General features: G+C 34.8%; 1 protein-coding gene across 1 annotated transcript; it reads left to right on the top strand.

The window, feature by feature from the left end:
• The first annotated feature begins 11,844 nt into the window (after positions 1 to 11,844).
• LOC131163033 (probable disease resistance protein At5g66900) lies at positions 11,845 to 17,297 on the top strand. Its single transcript, XM_058119736.1, has 5 exons — positions 11,845 to 12,538; positions 14,987 to 15,405; positions 15,502 to 15,860; positions 15,984 to 16,189; positions 16,276 to 17,297. Exons 1-5 carry the CDS (start codon positions 11,893 to 11,895, stop codon positions 17,103 to 17,105), a joined length of 2,460 nt encoding a protein of 819 aa, XP_057975719.1. The 5' UTR covers positions 11,845 to 11,892; the 3' UTR covers positions 17,106 to 17,297.
• Positions 17,298 to 17,566: the final 269 nt, after the last annotated feature.

The following is a 17,566-nucleotide window of genomic DNA, read 5'->3' as shown; positions in this document are numbered from 1 at the left end:
TTAAAAAAATTGTGTTTTTTTACAATTAAAAAACAAAAGAAATCAAATGATAATCAAGTGCGAAATTAAAGTTATCATTTCATGGATTTACTATATTTTTTCATTGCTCTTGATAAATGTTATGAAAACACGCCCTATGTGCAATTATGTGCGTATAGAACAATTGAAAAAGAAATAAGAAAAAATAGATAACACCCATAGTGCGCCAGCGAGGAAGAGTTAGTTAGTTATTATGGAGGGTAGTAGAAGGGATATGGATGAACATAAAATAACTTAGAATAAGATAGAGTAAGAATTGAATAACCCTGAGTTTGTTGAATGAAATTGTCCATGATCCCTTAACCCTGAATAAGGGATAAGGTTAAAAAGAAAGTCGACATAGGATTTCTAGAAGTCTCTCATTATTTCTACAAGGTGGCAAACATCATCTCGGTACCTAAGAAGGATGGGAAGGTTCGAATGTGTGTTGACGATAGGGACCTTAACCGAGCGAGCCCTAAAGACAATTTCCCTTTTGCACATATATCTTAGTAGAAGATAAATCGAGGCACGAAATGTTTTCATTCATGGATGGACTTTTGGGATATATAATCAAATTAAAATGGCTAAAGAGGACAAAGGGAAAACAACGTTCATAACACAATGGGGGAGTTTATGTTATAGGGCAATGCCATTTGGGTTAAAATATGTTGAGGCCACATATCCGAGAGCAATGATTACTTTGTTTCATGACATGATTCATAAAGAATTAGAAGTATATGTAGATGTCATGATTGAAAAGTCAAGAGATGGGGAAGAGCACATAGTGGCTCTAAGGAAGTTATTCGAATGATTGAGGAAATACAAATAACACCACAAAAAATACGGTTATTGGTGACGATTTGAAATTAGTTGTCATATCTATGGCTATTACTACTCATTAGTGACGAATTTATCAATCATCACTAAAAGTCTAGTATTAGTGACGATTCTATGCCGTCACAAAAATACTAACACTGTCACTATATAATCAACATTTTCTCGGCTCAAAATCGTCACTAAAGCCCAAGTATTAGTGATGATTTAATAACCGTCACTAATGTTACACTTTTAGTGACGGTCATTAAAACCGTAACTAATAATGTACTTTTTGTAATGACTTGAAGAATAATAGTATTTAAATAATAAAGAAAATTGGTAAATGGGAAACATAACAGAAGGAGCGTTCGTCGACAACGTTGCATACTGAGCTGGTCGATGAAGATATGCCTCGTCGACGAGAAGATACCGAGAGGACTTTTTGGGTGACTCTAAATTTCGTCGACGAAGGGGAGAGTTCATCGAGGAATTTCCTCTTGACCTTGTCGACGAGGTGACGTGACTTGTCGACGAATCTCATTGTATAAATAGTGTTAAACATGGATTTTACGCAAAAATTTTCAGCAGAAAAACCCTCTCTCTCTCCTCTACGATTCCTCTCTCATCTCTCTTCGATTTCGACCTCATTAGTAGCTGGATCGACAATCTGAGGCCACCACAACGCTCCTGGAAAGTTCTCTCCAAGTCTGCTAGAGCGGATCGTTGGTGGGACGGAGTTGAATTTCATCCCAAATTCAGGGTAAGGTCTTTTATGCATTATTTGACTTTTTAGCAGTTGTAGGAAATGTAGTAGTCGAAGAAATAATGATATTTTGTTCTAGTAAATGCTGTTTTTAGGGTGTTGAGTGGGGAACCCTGCAAGTGTAGGACCTGTCACAGTAGGAGACTTTAGTAGGAATCAAGTAAGGGAAATATGCTATGCTAGGCAATTTTATGATTAAGTACAAATCATATGTTTTTTTTAGCAAATTATTATTCAGACCACATATACAGTTTTTAGAACCTGATAATATTGATATTTAAGTTGTGTGGCGTGAGTTTAATATTGGATCAGTACAGGGTTTATATAATTTTCAGAATACCATGATTTACAGTATTCGTACAGAAACTTTACAGTATTTTCAGAATACTATGTTGTGCAAACCTCAAAACCATTACATTCAGCTACTACAGTTAATCAGATATTTCAGTTATTCAGTTACGTAGATATCTCAGATATTCAGTTATTACAGTTTATTCAGATCAATTTTTATAATGTTATGGTTATTTTAGTTATTACAAAATCATGCTAAAAGCAGTATTTTAGAAATAACAGTTATTTATATATATAGTATCAGACCCTGATGGATCATATTCAGCTAGTAGAGCACGGTATCGTAGCTATATTCAGTTCAGAGTGCAATCACTACTCAGATAGTATATGGTATTCAGAAGTCGATCGTGCCTATGTTGTGGATAGGATTCCCATCAAATATGGGTTGAGGGGGCCGATCTAACTGTCAGTGTTTCAGTTGACTTACCCTGGTCGGTCAGCCAGGTTAGGTCCCGCCTTCGGGACGTACAACCCTGTCATGAGGTGTCACGCCCCGAACCCCGAAATGGGACCCAAAGGTGAAAATGTAACTAAACTGTCCCTGTATCTGATAAAACATCCAAAGATACTGAATAATGGATGAGGGTCTGACCCCGTGGGGTTCCTAGGCACCCTAAACACATCCAAACACAATCATATACGCAGTGGAAAAAGGTCATTCTATATGAACATATACAGTACCATACTAGAGTCTATACAAGAACAGAACATGGCTCTATGAAAAACGTACAAATTGGGTGCCCAACACATCCCAAAAAGGCAACCCATCAAAATACAGTCCTAACACTTACCCAAACGCTGGCCACTACGCTCTCTACACAAGGACGCTAGTTCTGGTTACTCGAAGGACCTGTAAAAATGCACGTACAGCAGGGGTGAGACACCTCTCAGTAAGGAAGAACACATGTTATATCGGTGTGTGGCATATGAGTGTTATCATGATTCACTAACATGCATAGATCAATAGTCAAAACAATCAAAACAGTTCCAGTATTTTCACAAACCAAGCAATACAATCTGGTGTCATCACATCCTTCGGCTCAAATTTAGACTATCTAGTGGTATTTCACACCCTTCGGTAAAATCTGGTGATCTGGTGGTATTTCACACCCTTCGGCTTGAAGCCAGATTGTCTGGTGGTATTTCACAACCTTCGGCAAATGCCGGTGCCCCGAATAACCTGGCATAGCATCAGCGTTGAACCAGTGCAGATCTGGTGTTCTCATACCCTTCAGCTCAAAAGCCAGCCAATCAAGTGGTATTGCGTACTCTTCAGAAAAAACTGGATTTTCAAACCTGAAACAATTCGGAACCCCATTCCTATTTCACCAAGATACAATGTATGCATGCTGGATGCAGCCCGTCGCCCCCTTTTTCCAAAATTGTAATAATGAAAAACTCATAGTTTTCTCTGTTAGATCCCCTCAAATGAGTAGCCAAAACACATATAAGACCGTGGACCACAATTCCACCGAGTCTGATTTCAAAAATAACCGATATAAACACAGTTCCCCTTACCTTTTCCCCGAATAGCAAATCTCGAACTCCAAGGCTCCTAAACAACGAACCGAGTTCCAAAACCTACATATCACAGTACAGAATATATTCTCAAAATATTTTCCTACAAAACCATAGGATCAGAATTGAAAACCGAGCCTTACCTCGATTTTACGTCGAAACCCAAAAATCATCGAAACGAGATTCCGATCCGTAGAAATTATAGAGAATCCTTCCACAATCCTCATGGTAACTTCAGATTTTCGATTCCATTAATGATCGGAGAAAAAATCTAGAGAGAGAGAGTAGGGAGAGGTTTAGAGAGAGAGAGAGAGATATGTTTGAAGTTTCTTAGCTTGGAAGTAAAGAATATTCTATTTATAGCCCTTAGACCTCGGGCAATTTCGTCAACGAAATGGTGTTCTCATCGACGAATCTTTCACTGACTTCGTCGACGAATCGGTAGCCTCGTCGACGAATTTGGGATCTTCGGTTTTTCCGAGACTCCTCGGCTTCTCCTCATTAACGAGTCTCTGAATTTCGTCAATGAGAAGAACAAAGGCTTCGTCGACGAAATCTGGTTTCGTCAACGAAATCTGTCAAATTCCCATTTTGCCCCTCTCTTATTTATTTAAATCTTGTTATCATGGTTTGGGTTCTTACATGAGGGGTCAAATCATGATTTTCAGTTATCCATCTAGGGAATCTTTTCAGTTATTATATATATGTACGACCAGATTTACAGAAAATAGTCATACCTATAGATATTAGCAGTATTATGAGTAAATATTCAGGAAAATCAGTTTATGTTAAGCAACATAGGTATGATTTATATTGTAATAGGTATACAGGTTTGACTTAACTTTGTTATTTATGGTATTTTCTAAGTCAGATTTTACAAGCATGTAGCTCACTTGCCACACACTAGCAATAACATATTTCGTTTTATTGAACATCAACTCACCCTATTATTTTAACATTTTTCAGGTGAGCCAGTTAGGTAAGTGGATCAGGTCCGCAGGTAGAGGGGCTACTGTACTGCCCTTTCAGTAGGGTGAGTATTTTTGGGAGATTGTTTTGTATAGCCCCAGTTTCAGTTGAGGGTATATTTGAGAATAGTGTATATATATATTTTGGGGATATTTTGACACTCTGGTATTTTATATATATAATTTCAGTTGTATGAATTTAGCTTCTCGTTGCTTAGGTTGATAATTTTGTTTGAATTAAATGGTATCAGAGCAGTATAAATTTCAGTATATATATAAGTAGGAAGCAGGACGTTACACTTTTAGTAACGGTCATAAATCCGTTACTAATATTTAGCCTTTAGTGACAAATTTGGGCCGAGAAAATGTTAATTTTATAGTAACGGTGTTAGTCTTTTAGCGACGGTTTTAAAACTGTCACTAATACTTCATCCTGCTACTAGTAGTGATGGTTTTTCAAACCGTCACTAATACTTTGAAATAATTAATTTTTTTTTTAAAATTCCCATAAAAACCTGTAATTACATTTTAGCATACATAAAATTAAACCAAAATTACTAAAACAATCATAAATTCAAAATTAAAATACAAATTATTCAAAATTCAAATACATACAAATACAAATTGAAATTAAAAAATAAAAAATAATTTTTTCTCAGATAACAAAGAATACAGGAAAAGTCAAAAGTTGCGCGCATCTGACTTGACTATAGTGCCTGTCATCATTGTAATTTGTGACAGTCGCAAACCCTACTAAATAATAATTATACAAAAAATTAGTATACGATGTTTGAATATATATTTATATACTATAATTAAAAATGATTTGATAGTAAAATGATCGAACATTCGGACATGGTGTAAAAAAATGATACAATTAGTTTGATCAATCGAAATTCATCCCACTCAGTTTGGACCTCGTATGCCCGAATTGTAAGTTAAGTGCTTAAAATGAACGAAGTTTAATTACTAAGTTTATTTGTATTCTAACTTTACTTTTAAGTAAGGACAAAGCTCCCGGGGAGGAGTTTTTAAGCACTGTCAACTCCGACATGTCCAGGTCAATGTGATGGACATGTCGAGATGAACCGCATTCAGTTTGGACCTCGTATGCCCGAATTGGACACATGTGTGGAACACCATGAACTAAGGTTACTATGTTTGTATTCTAACTTTACTTTTAAGTGGGAAAAAAGCTCCTGATGAGGAGTTTTTGGGCACCATCAGATTTGACATGTCTAGGTCATTGTGATGGACATGTTGGGACTGACCAAACTCGGTTTGGAGCTCGTATGCCCGAATTGTAAGTTAAGTGCTTAAAATGAATTAAGCTTAATTATTAAGTTTGTTTGTATTCTAACATTGCTTCTAAGTGGGGAAAAGCTCTCGAGGAGGAGTTTTTATGCACTGTTAGCTCCGACATGTTCAGGTCAATGTGATGAACATGTCGGGACTGACCGCATTCAGTTTGAACTTCGTATGCCTGAATTGGACATTTGGGTGCAAAACCGTGAACTAAGTTTACTATGTTTGTATTTTAACTTCGCTTCTAAGTGGGAAAAAAGGTCGCAGGAAGGAGTTTTTGGACACCATTATATCCGGCACGTCCAAGTCAATGTGATGGATATGTCGGGACTGACTTCACTCGGTTTGGACCTTGTATGCCCGATTTGGACACCTAAGTGCTTAAAATGAACTAAGTTTACTAAATTTGTTTGTATTCTAACTTTACTTCTAAGGTGGGGAAAAGGCTCCCGAGGAAGAGTTTTAGGTACCGTCAGCTTCGACATGTTCAGTTCGATGTGATGGATGTGTTGGGACTAACCCAACTCAGTTTGGACCTTGTATGCCCGAATTGGACACTTAGGTGGTTAAATTCAACTAAGTGTACTAAGTTTGCCTTTAAGGGCATAATTTTCAATTGGCATGAAATTTTTGGGCACCGTTAGCTCCAGCATGTCAAGCTCAATGTTATGGACGTGTCGGGACTGACCACACTCGGTTTGGACCTCGTATGCCTGACTTGGATACCTGTGTGCTTAAAATAAACTACGTTTACTAAGTTCGTTTGTATTCTAACTTTACTTTTAAGTGGGGAAAAAGTTCCTAGGGAGGAGTTATTAGGCATCGTCAGCTCTGGTTTGTCTAATGCAATGTGATGGACGTGTTGGGCCCGATTTAACTCAATTTGGACCTCGTATGCCCATTTTGGACTTGTTTTGTAGGTCATACCATTTAAACTTGAGAACCGATAGCTCATTTTATGTAGCTTTCGTAAACGCTGGTCATTTTACTTACTAGTATGGTGGTGGTAGTTGGTTTGTGAAAAAAACAAGCATATTTTACATTTTTGGCACCTTGAACTCCATTTTTGACTTGTTTTGTAGGTCATAGGGAACCGTTGCCTCAATTAATGTAGGTTTAGTTCTTATGGATCTTTTTCTTAATGAAATGGTAGCGGTAGTTAGTTTGTGTAAAAAATATGCATATTTCACGTTTTGGGCACCTTGAACCCCATTTTTGACTTATTTTTAGGTCTTGTAGTTTAAACTTGGGAACTGTTGGCTCATTTGATGCAGGACTAGTTCCCATTGATCATTTTACTCACGATCACGGTGGCGGTAGTTGGGTTGTAGCAAAAACATCTAGATTCCATGTTTTGGGCACCTGAACCTCGATTTTGACTTGTTTTGCAGATTATATGGTTCAAACTTGGGAATTGTCATACCATTTGACATAAGTTTAGTTTCCACGAGTCATTTTACTTACAATTGCGGTACCAGCAGTTGGTTTGTGACAAGAACAAGCATAAATCATGTTTTGGGCACCTTGAACCCCATTTTTGATTTGTTTTGTAGGTTATACATTTCAAACTTAGGAATCGTCGGCTAGATATAGATATAGTTCCCAAAGGTCATTTTACTTACGAGCATGGTGGTGGTAATTGGGTTGCGACAAAAACATGCATATTCTAGGTAGGCGAGTAGATTGGGCTCGCAGATAGAGGGGCTTCAGTACTGCCCTGTTAGTAGAGTGAGTATTTCTGAGAGTATTTATATATAACCCTAACCCAGTTGAGGGTATTTTGGGAAACAATTATATATGTATATTTTGGAGAATATTTTAGCACTCTGATATTATATATTTTCTTAATTGTGTTTATATGAAATTCACTTCTCGCTGCCTAGGTTGATGGTTTGGTTTAATCTAGTAGGCATCAGAGCATTATAAATTTTATAGTATAAAAAGGAAAAATCAGAACTGGAAAATAAATAGCTGGTCGTTACACCCTAACACTAGAGTGTAAACATATATAGTCTTGAATGTCCTTACTCTTCTAAGAGGATAGCTTGAATATCTCTCCCACTATTTCCTAAATACAATACCTATAAAAGACAACTCTATACTCTTTCAACTCTTTCAACAATTTTTTCTTATGGAGTTCCATCATACTCCGTTCACTTATATGCCCCAAGCACATATGCTAGAGCATACTATTAACTGTGTCGATATCCAGTGAAAAGCTTTGCTGCACTATCCACAAATGTACTGCCTAATAATACATACTCAATTGATTTATACTTTATAAAAAACATAGAACCCTTTAACACCTTCAAAATTCCACTGCCTAAATTTAGTATTGTGCATGACTCCATTAATTGAACATATCCCTCAAATTGCTAATAAAATGAAGCTTTATTTTGCTAGAAAATTTGAAATAAAATCGAATAGTTTCAAATGATTAACTGAATTTTGATTAATCAAATTTTAAGTGAATATCAACATTTAACCAAACCGAACCATTGGATCCAATTTAAAATTTTAAAAAGTTACTACCAATTCATATATTTTTTCCTTTATTATAATCGACATCTAGATTTTAAATTTTAAAATTAAAATTCAAACATAAAAAATTCATAGAAATTTATACATTTTAAATTAGTATTCAACATAAACTTAAAGACATCCACTCATGAATTGAACTAAACAAAACCATAATCAAAGTCCTAACCCTACAAAATAATATAAAAGTGTCAATTCAAGTTCTAAATAGTTGAAAAAATTATTATTGAAAAATATTTTTTTATTTAAAGTACTAATATATTTATAATTTTATTGGTTCAATTCGGTTGATTGTGATTATTGAGTTGGGCTGATCCAAAACCAAATTGTTAATTGAAATATTAAAAAAATTCTAAACCAAAATTAAATAGAAAAAAAAATGATTAAATGACTTTTTTGTTGAATTTAGTTTAGTTTTATAGTTTGGCTTGCTTTTTTTTTTTTTTTTTAATTTTTTCTTACCACCCCTACTTGGAATTGTTGAAACTCAACCATGCAAAGTCTTTTCTGTAGCCTCTTAAGTAGGTTCTTCTTCGATTTTGGGACACATCTAATATTATGTAATGTTTTAACAATGTCATCAAATATTCTAACTTTTATAATACTAACTCCAATTATAGGACAAAGATGATCATTCACAAAAATTACTAATCTATCAGCACACTCCATATAGCTACTAAACTATTCTCTAAATGGACAATAATAAAAAAGAGCAATTATATTTCATTAATTTTCTAAGCATCATGAAAAGAATTGTTAGTTAAAACAACTAACAAAACTTCATCATTTGAACTATTTGTCACCAAACTTGCAAAACTTGATGGTCAGTCTTTCTTATCTTCCTCTTTCTTCCAAAGAAGACAATCCCGCTTACAATGTCTCTTTCAGTTTGCACTTAAAATATTTAACGTTTTTGGTCATTGATTTAGACTTTGATTTACCACTCTTCTCATCATTCTCCTTGAATCTCCCTCCCCTATGCTTAACCTTGGCAGCCAAGTCCTCCAGTTTATAGTTCTCCTTGTTAAGTCTCTTTTTGGTTTAATTTGACCTATAAGAGTCTCAAAAACATGTTAATAGTAAACTTAGGGTAGACTTTCAAAAACAGTGTCATAATTAATTGTTCAAAAAGTAAAAAATAAAAAAGATAGAGAAGATAACAATAACAATGTTTTATCTTCGCCTTAAATCCTCGCTTCACTTTGAGCAAATTGTTGAGAATTTGGTTAAATGGATTCATTTACTGATTTAGATCCCCATGCTAAGGCATATAAAGAAACATCGGTGACTTTTTCAAGAGCAGTTTATTGGTATTGCCTTTCACCATATGCAGATTGTTCAATTTTGTCTATAGATCTGTGCCAGTTTTCTTCTCCATTTTATAAAATATAGTAAAATTTATCTAATAAGACCGAATAATACTAAAAACAATTTGTTCTACCTTCATCATATCTTCATGATATTTTGAGCATTTATGAGCCCAAAAGGTGATTTATTTGTTTTGTTTTTGTTTTTGTTTTTGGTTTTTTTTTGTTTTTATAGTTTGGACGATAAGATATTTTGAACATTTATGAGCCCTCAAAGTGATTTTCTCAAAAAAAAGAAAAAAAAAATTGTGGTGTTTATATTTTGAAAACATATGGATATCTATTATTCCTCCAATTTAGGTCCCTGCTCTAAAGGTAATAACTTAGGTGGACCAAGTCTTTCCATGTACCTCACAATTGACCATTTAATTGGATTAACTAAAACTAATATTCTTCTAATTAAATAAGAAATTTTAAGGGTTTTGACGATATCTTTAGTATTGTTAGTAAATATGTTATGTGCACTATACATGAACAATAGAAGATGTACGCATGCACATAGTCTTGTTTAGTAGTAATTATACCGCTTTCATTTTTTTTTAAGTTGAAAAAATGCACTTTTGTAAAAAAATTTGTACCTATATAAAAGGCTAAAAAAATATGTTTTATTATTTTTGAAGTATATATATAAATCTTAAAGCAATCAAATAAATATTTTGTGTTAGAAATTAGTTCCTCGATCATGTTGATCTCTCTCTGTCTCTTTGCTCATTTGATTCACAAAATAATTAGTCCTTGAAATAAATGACAAGCAGTGAAAATTTGAGAAATGTAAGTAATAGTTATTCTTTGTATGCTCGTTATTGGTTTATTAATATCTAATTAAAAAAGAATAGACAATATATGAAAAAATTTGAGAATATATATTTATTATCTCTTTCTTATTAACTCATAAAAAATTTTACATTATTATTTGTTTTATGGTATCAACAAAATTTTTTATATATAACTAATTGAAACAAATATCTTATAACTAATATGTTTTTAAAAATATGCATTTTACGAACACGACATAGAGTTAGTTCTTAAGTTTTTAAACTTTCAAATAAGTAATAATTTATGAAATACTTTATAAGAAATTAGAGTTGGTTGAGTAGTAGGTTTGATTTGAATGAGAGATAAATATTATTTTAGGAAGTAATTTTTTCATTTTTAATGTTTGATGTAATCCACAAATAAAATAATGACAAAATCCCTAAAGGATTATTTTACCTTTTTTTTTTTGAAAAATAATGCTTTAGATTTTCATTAAAAAATATATGTATTTCCTTCCAATTAAACATCCAAAAATGAGAAAAATATTCCCTTTTTCGAAGTCATGCGAAGTCAAACATGCCTGAACGCATCCCCACAGCCAACAACTTCAATAAAAACAGGTTTGAGTTGTCTCTCACGAGATCAAGTGTTTAAATTCTCTCGGATTCGTTTCTGTCCCTAGATTCTTGAAATTTACCTCTCTTTAGAGTTGTGAGATCGACTTCAAGGGGTGCGAGATTAGTCAAGTGGACTGTAAAATGGATACGTGAAAACTTAGTGTATAATCCAAAAAAAAAAACCCCAAATAAGAGAGAGAGAGAGAGAGAGAGAGTCAAACAAAAACAAACAAAAACTTTTTAATTGTTTTTCAAAAAAGATTTTGACATTTTGCCCATGAATTAAGTCAACAAAAAAAAAAAATCTGCGATCATGATTTTGACATTGTCCCCGTCTGAATGCTTCTTTAAATAATTAGTCAAATGAGAATCCAAAACAGAAAACGCAGATGAGACCTCGCCAGTGCATTATTGAACTTTATTATTCTATTTTCTTTCTCACCGATCTTTAATTTTAAATGCTTTGTCCTCGGTCCACGCCGGAAAAAAAAAAATATAAATTCCTGCGGCCCTTCCCACGGCGGAGTCACCTTCTTTAAATAATTACTCAGAAAACGCAGATGAGACCTCGCCGGTGCATTATTAAATTTTATTATTCTATTTTCTTTCTATATTTAATTTTAAATGCTTTGTCCTGGGTCTCGCCGGGAAAAAAGAAAAAGGAAATTCCTTCGGTCCTTCCCAAGGCGGAGTCATCTTGACTCAGTATACGAGTACTGATTCGCAGGAGCTGGTAAGGATAGGTACAGATTCCTAGCTTGATTAGTAGCAAAAATTAAAAAAAAAAAGTTGAAGATAGAGATTCCTCACAAGGCAACGAGTACCACCATTTCCACTTCTGTGGGGGGCTTTGAGGAAGAAGAAGAACCCACATGGCGGATCTCGTCGCCGGCGCCGTGGTGGGTGCGGTGGTTGGCGAGCTCCTGAAAGCCCTTCTCGACGCCAAAGACAGCGCGGTAAACTTTAAGTCCGACTTCGAACGCCTCCAATGCACCCTCGAGTACGTAATCCCACTGGTCAGCGAGATCGAGCGGCTCAACGACGAACTGGACCGCCCCAGGTCGGAGACCCAGAGACTGATTCTTAAATTGGACGAAGGGAAGGGGATCGTGCGCGAGTGCTCGAAAGTTCAGTGGTGGGAATATTACAGGAAGTACCGGTACTCGAAGAAGATCCTGAAATTGGATCAGTCACTGCAGAGATTTTTCAATGTGGAGTTGAGAGTTGGAGAAGCGAGAGATGTGAAGCAGCTGTTGGTGGAGATGCAGGAGGCGAGCCGGAAGCTGGACCGACTGTGCGAGAGGAGCAGCAGCGGGGGAGGGAGTTGGTGTGGATTCGAGGGGTGGTGCGCGGCGCCGGAGCTTCCGAATCTTACTGTTGGATTGGAAGTGCCGTTGGGGGATTTGAAGAGTTTGATGGTGCGCAGAGATGGGGTGTCGCTGTTGGTGTTGTCCGGCGCCGGAGGATGCGGGAAGACGACGCTCGCTTCTAAGTTCTGTCAAGATGAGGAAGTCAAAGGTCTTGGATTTAAACTCTCCCTCTATTTCTGTTTTTCTACTAATTCGGTAATTTCCGTGATTTATTTGGTAAATGAGAAATTGAGAATGTAGGAGATTTAAGTTCAATAAGCGATTATTTAAACCGAAATTAGTGATTCTCAACTTCAATCTTTACTTTTTAAATATAATTTGATCTTGAATATGGTTGGATTCAACTTATTTTAACTCTTACATAGTTACAAAACTAGTTGACATCATTCTTGAATTAGGTTTATTTATGAATTTATTTGATGAGGTTGTAGTAGATTTAATGAACTATAGTAGAGATAAGAAGTAGACACTATCTAGCTAGATGTAAGTTTGGTTAATTCAAACTTCATAATTTGAATTTAGTGATACGGTTAATGCTCAATGTATCAATATGTTAGCTTAGGAGGGGTAAAAAAGTCTCCAAGCATTATTAATAAAAAGCTCATTTTCACTTTTTTTGGCTAATAAATCTTAAGAATCTCTCATATTTCATGAAAGAGGTTCTAAAAAAACTAATCACTCGTGAAAGTAGTTCGGTTTAGTAAGGGCTTGTCAGCGATTTGTTTGCATAAATGAACATGTTAAAACAAGTATATTTAAGGTTGGTTTGAATTTAGCTCAAACTAGAGTTTGGTTAAAATTTTAATGAATCAAAGTATGGTAAGGCTCGACTCTACTTAGCTCATAAATTTATAACCTTAGGAGAGAGAATGAGAGGAGTCTAGTCTCCTCTCTCTTGTAAATAAGAAAGACCTGCATTGCGTTGTGTGCTTATGGTATTTTGAATTAAGCCATAATGTTGTTATGCAATTATACAAATTTATATGAGTATATATAAATGTAGTAAAAAGTTAAAGCTTTAATATTGTATTTTGGAGTATGAACTTTGAGTTTTGGATTTGAAGAACTCAATACATATAGGTTTGTAATATGTTTTGTTCAAATCTATATGGATCCAAATTTTAAAACCTAAAATCCAAATTGTTAAACACATAGTAGCTCTATGTTTGAGAGCTTGAATTTCAAGTTTGAAATTTAGAATTTTTGTGTATTTGGATAAAATGTAATACAAATTTTGTCGATGAAATTTCATCTAAATCAAAGTAAATCTAAATTCAACTTTCCAAATGTCGTACTTCTAACCATAATGTTAAAAGTTTTGTTGTTAAGAACAGAGAGTGAGTTTTTCTAGAAACTTTAACGAATATAGACATACTATCAAACTATATTCTTTTAATTTTCTTTTGACACATTTTTTTTTTTTGGAAAGAGTCAGAAGTCACCCATATAGCGACTCCGTCCCAAGTTTATAATTTTCTTTTGGCTTCTTAATTTTCCTTTTGTATAACCTTAGTGCATGTTTTACAAAGTACAGATTTGTTGAATAAAAAAATTAATAAAAATTCAATGCTTAAATAGGATTGTGCACAAAGAAAGAACAAGCAAAAATAGGAATGTGCACACAAATGAGAAACAAAAATAATTAAATAATAATCTTATATTATGTTTATATCTGAGAATTCTTACAAAATTTGCATGGGCGGCCACCGACCATGAAACGGATTTGGAAGGTCACCAACCACCTTAGTTTGTGTCTCTTTAGATGACCATCTAACCTACCGTTGTTCCTGATATCCAAAAGTACATTTTCACATATGTACAATCAACTTCTGTCTCTTTTGTGCTGTCTAGTTCAAAAACATTTTTTTTTTTTCTCAACAAATTTTAAAAAAATCAGGCTATTCTTCAGTTTTTTAACATTTGTAAAAAAAAAAAAATTAAAATAATAAATTTATTTGACATTATTCACTTGAGAAAAAAATAATTTTATTTTTCAGTTATAATTTTTTAAGTGATTATAAAAAATGCCATATTCTTTTCTAATTTTCTGAAATTTTATAGAAAAATTAATATGTACACATCTTTTTAAAAATATGCCTTTGATTTTTTATTTCTTATGCAATTTTTAGAAAATTAAAAATAAGGTGTGATAAAATCTAAAAGGAAAAATAAAATGATTTTTTTACAATTATCAAAATTTTATTTTTAAACTTTTCAGTATAAAGTTTAAGAAAGCTAGCATTTTTATAACTCTTTGGAAAATAAAAATTAAAAATTAGAAATCATTTTTCACAATTAAATGAGACCTTACAAAGTGTTTTGCAGGCATAAATTTCAGAATATGAATTTAGAGTTTTACGAATTTGGACAAAATGTGATACAAAATTGTATTAAGTTTCTTCCAAACTCACACAAATCCAAATAAAAGAGCTTTGGAATCAATACCCTTATTTTTCAAGCATTGAGGGTAGCGCCCTTCCATAAATTGTTGGATAACCTAAACACCCATTAAAGAGTCTCATATTTTATAATAGTATGAAATAATTTATGGACTTAAGAACAAAATATGGTACCAACGATTGCGATTTTTGAGCAGGCATGTTCAAGGAGAACATTTTCTTTGTCACGGTCTCAAATGCACCCAACTTGAAGGGCATTGTGCAGGGGCTGTTTCAGCAGATGGGGTTTGAAGTCCCTGAGTTTCAGGATGATGAGTCTGCAATTAGTGGATTGGGAAAATTGCTGAGGCAGTGTAAAAACCAGAAGCCTGTGTTGCTGGTCTTGGATGATGTTTGGAAGGATTCGGGACTTCTTCTACTGAATAAACTATTGGAGCCACCACTGCCAGGGGACTGCAAAATTTTGGTTACCTCAAGGTTTGATTTCCCGACACTGGGTTGGACATATCGCATGGAATTGTTGAATGATAAAGATGCCATGACTCTTTTCGAGCACTTGGCATTCCCAGAAGATGACGAGAACAGTAACAAGCTGGATGAAGATCTTGTTCAAAAGGTTGATAAGTTGGCCCATTGTTTGATTATCTGCATTATGTTGTTTCCTTGCATGTTTTAGCTCTGAATGTTTTTATGTTGGTGGGGTTGATTGCAGATTGTGAGTTATTGTGAAGGACTCCCTCTAGCTCTGGTGACGATTGCTTATTCGCTCCGTCGGCAATCTAAAGTGGTGTGGCAAAATACGGAGAAGAAGTGGTCAGAAGGTCAATCAATATTTGATTCTGATCCCACGCACCATTTGCTCAATCGTCTCGAAATCAGCTTAGACTTCTTGGATGATTCAGTTAAAGAGTGCTTCCTAGACTTGGGTTTGTTCCTTGAAGACCAAAGGATCCCTTTCTCTGCTCTTCTTGATATGTGGATTGAATTGTATAAACTAGACCAAGATGACGCGTACGTGAACCTACTTGAACTCTACTCGAGAAATTTGGTGAATCTTGTTGTGAGCACTGGGTATGCTGGTTTCTTGCTACATATTTATGCTGACTAGTTTTTATTGTCAAGCTTGTGTTAGGATCCTTGTTTTTTTAGGTTTAGGTTGTTTCTGGGATGAACCGGTTTTTGATCATTTTTCAGGAAAGATGTAACTGAGATTGATGGGTATTACAACGAGCTCTTCGTTGTGCAGCATGACCTGCTGAGAGAACTGGCCATATATAGGAGTAGTCAGCAGAGTATAGAGCAGAGGGAAAGAATTTTCACAAAAGGAAACAAATTTCCCGAGTGCTGGAAGGAAAATGGGAAGCAGCCTCTCAGTGCACGACTATTATCTATTTACACAGGTTTGTTTGCTCTTTTTATTTTCAAACTCTTCTTGTTTATTTCATCTCTGGCCTGTTATTGCTACTTATAATGAAACCTTATGTAGATAGCACGATTTCCTCAAGCTGGAACGAGATGGAACTTCCAACAGTTGAGGTTCTAATCCTGAATTTTCAGACGGGAAACTACAAGCTACCCCAATTCATGGAAAAAATGACCAAATTAAAAGTTCTGATCATGACAAACTGTGGGCTTTATCCGGCAGAATTGAAAAATTTCTCGTGGCTGAATTCTCTCACCAATCTAAGGAGAATTAGATTGGAGAAGGTTTCAATTCCTTCCCTAGAGAAAATCAGCGCAACTCAAATGAAAAATCTGCAGAAGATATCACTGATCATGTGCGAAGTTGGTCAGGCTTTAAGGAACTGTTCCATTGAACTCTCCAGAGCTTTGCCAAAACTAGTAGAAATTGAGATTGACTACTGCAATGATCTAGAGGAGCTGCCTGTGGGACTCCTTAACATTATCTGGCTAAAGAAGCTGAGCATCACCAATTGTCATAAACTGCATGCATTGCCTGAAGAAATTGGAAAGATGAAAAATTTAGAAGTGCTCAGGCTTCATGCCTGCACAGGATTATCAGAGTTACCAGACTCCATAGGAAGCCTAAGTAAGTTGACTTTTCTTGATATTTCTTACTGCCTAAGCATAGTGAAGTTGCCGAATGGGATGGGTGAGTTATGCAGCCTAAAGAAGATTGACATGAGAGGGTGCTCAAGCTTGGATGAGCTGCCAAGAACCGTTGCTAATCTCATGCAATTAAAGCATGTGATTTGCGATGAAGAAATAGCTGAACTTTGGAAATGTTTCCAGACCCATATCAGAAAGGTAAAGGTGCCCAAGGAGATCAACAACTTGGATTGGCTGCAGATTTGATCTTAATAGCCACAATATGCATTTTGAGAAGAGTTTATATCCCTAAGACGGTTGCAAGAATGGTTTTGTTAATGGAGTGTCTGTCGGAGCTATTAGAAGCTTATATGTTATGCATTTTTTCTTCATTCATCTTTCATGCCATCAAATATTAAAAGATGTATAGGAGGCAACTTAAAAAAAGAGTGTTTGCTCCTTCTTCTGTGTTCAAATAGAGTTGTGGTATCAAGTTTTTTAGCCATTGTGATTTTTTTCTTTTTTTTTTGGATAATAAAAGAAGGTATATAAGATAGGAAGAAAAGGTACAACGGGTGGGGGCAAGGAATCCACCATAAAAAAACACTAACCATAGTGGGGAAAAAAAAGATCCCAATACAAAATTAAAACAAAATCAACCGATAAACCCCCTTTTCAAATCCTTTCCATCATAATTTACTCAACTCTTCAAATTTTCTAATTCCCTT

The sequence above is a fragment of the Malania oleifera genome, chromosome 1, assembly GCF_029873635.1.
Source record: "Malania oleifera isolate guangnan ecotype guangnan chromosome 1, ASM2987363v1, whole genome shotgun sequence".
NCBI lineage: Eukaryota > Viridiplantae > Streptophyta > Magnoliopsida > Santalales > Ximeniaceae > Malania > Malania oleifera.
The sequence above is the reverse complement of the archived record's forward strand: the minus strand, read 5'-3'. Positions and strand labels throughout refer to the sequence as shown.

Bases quoted from the DNA above. Each gene is read 5' to 3' on its own strand.
- LOC131163033 (XM_058119736.1), top strand. From the start codon at position 11,893: ATGGCGGATCTCGTCGCCGGCGCCGTGGTGGGTGCGGTGGTTGGCGAG. The intron at 15,406-15,501 runs GTTGATAAGTTG...GGTTGATTGCAG, and splicing joins ATGAAGATCTTGTTCAAAAG to ATTGTGAGTTATTGTGAAGG. The intron at 16,190-16,275 runs GTTTGTTTGCTC...AACCTTATGTAG, and splicing joins ACTATTATCTATTTACACAG to ATAGCACGATTTCCTCAAGC.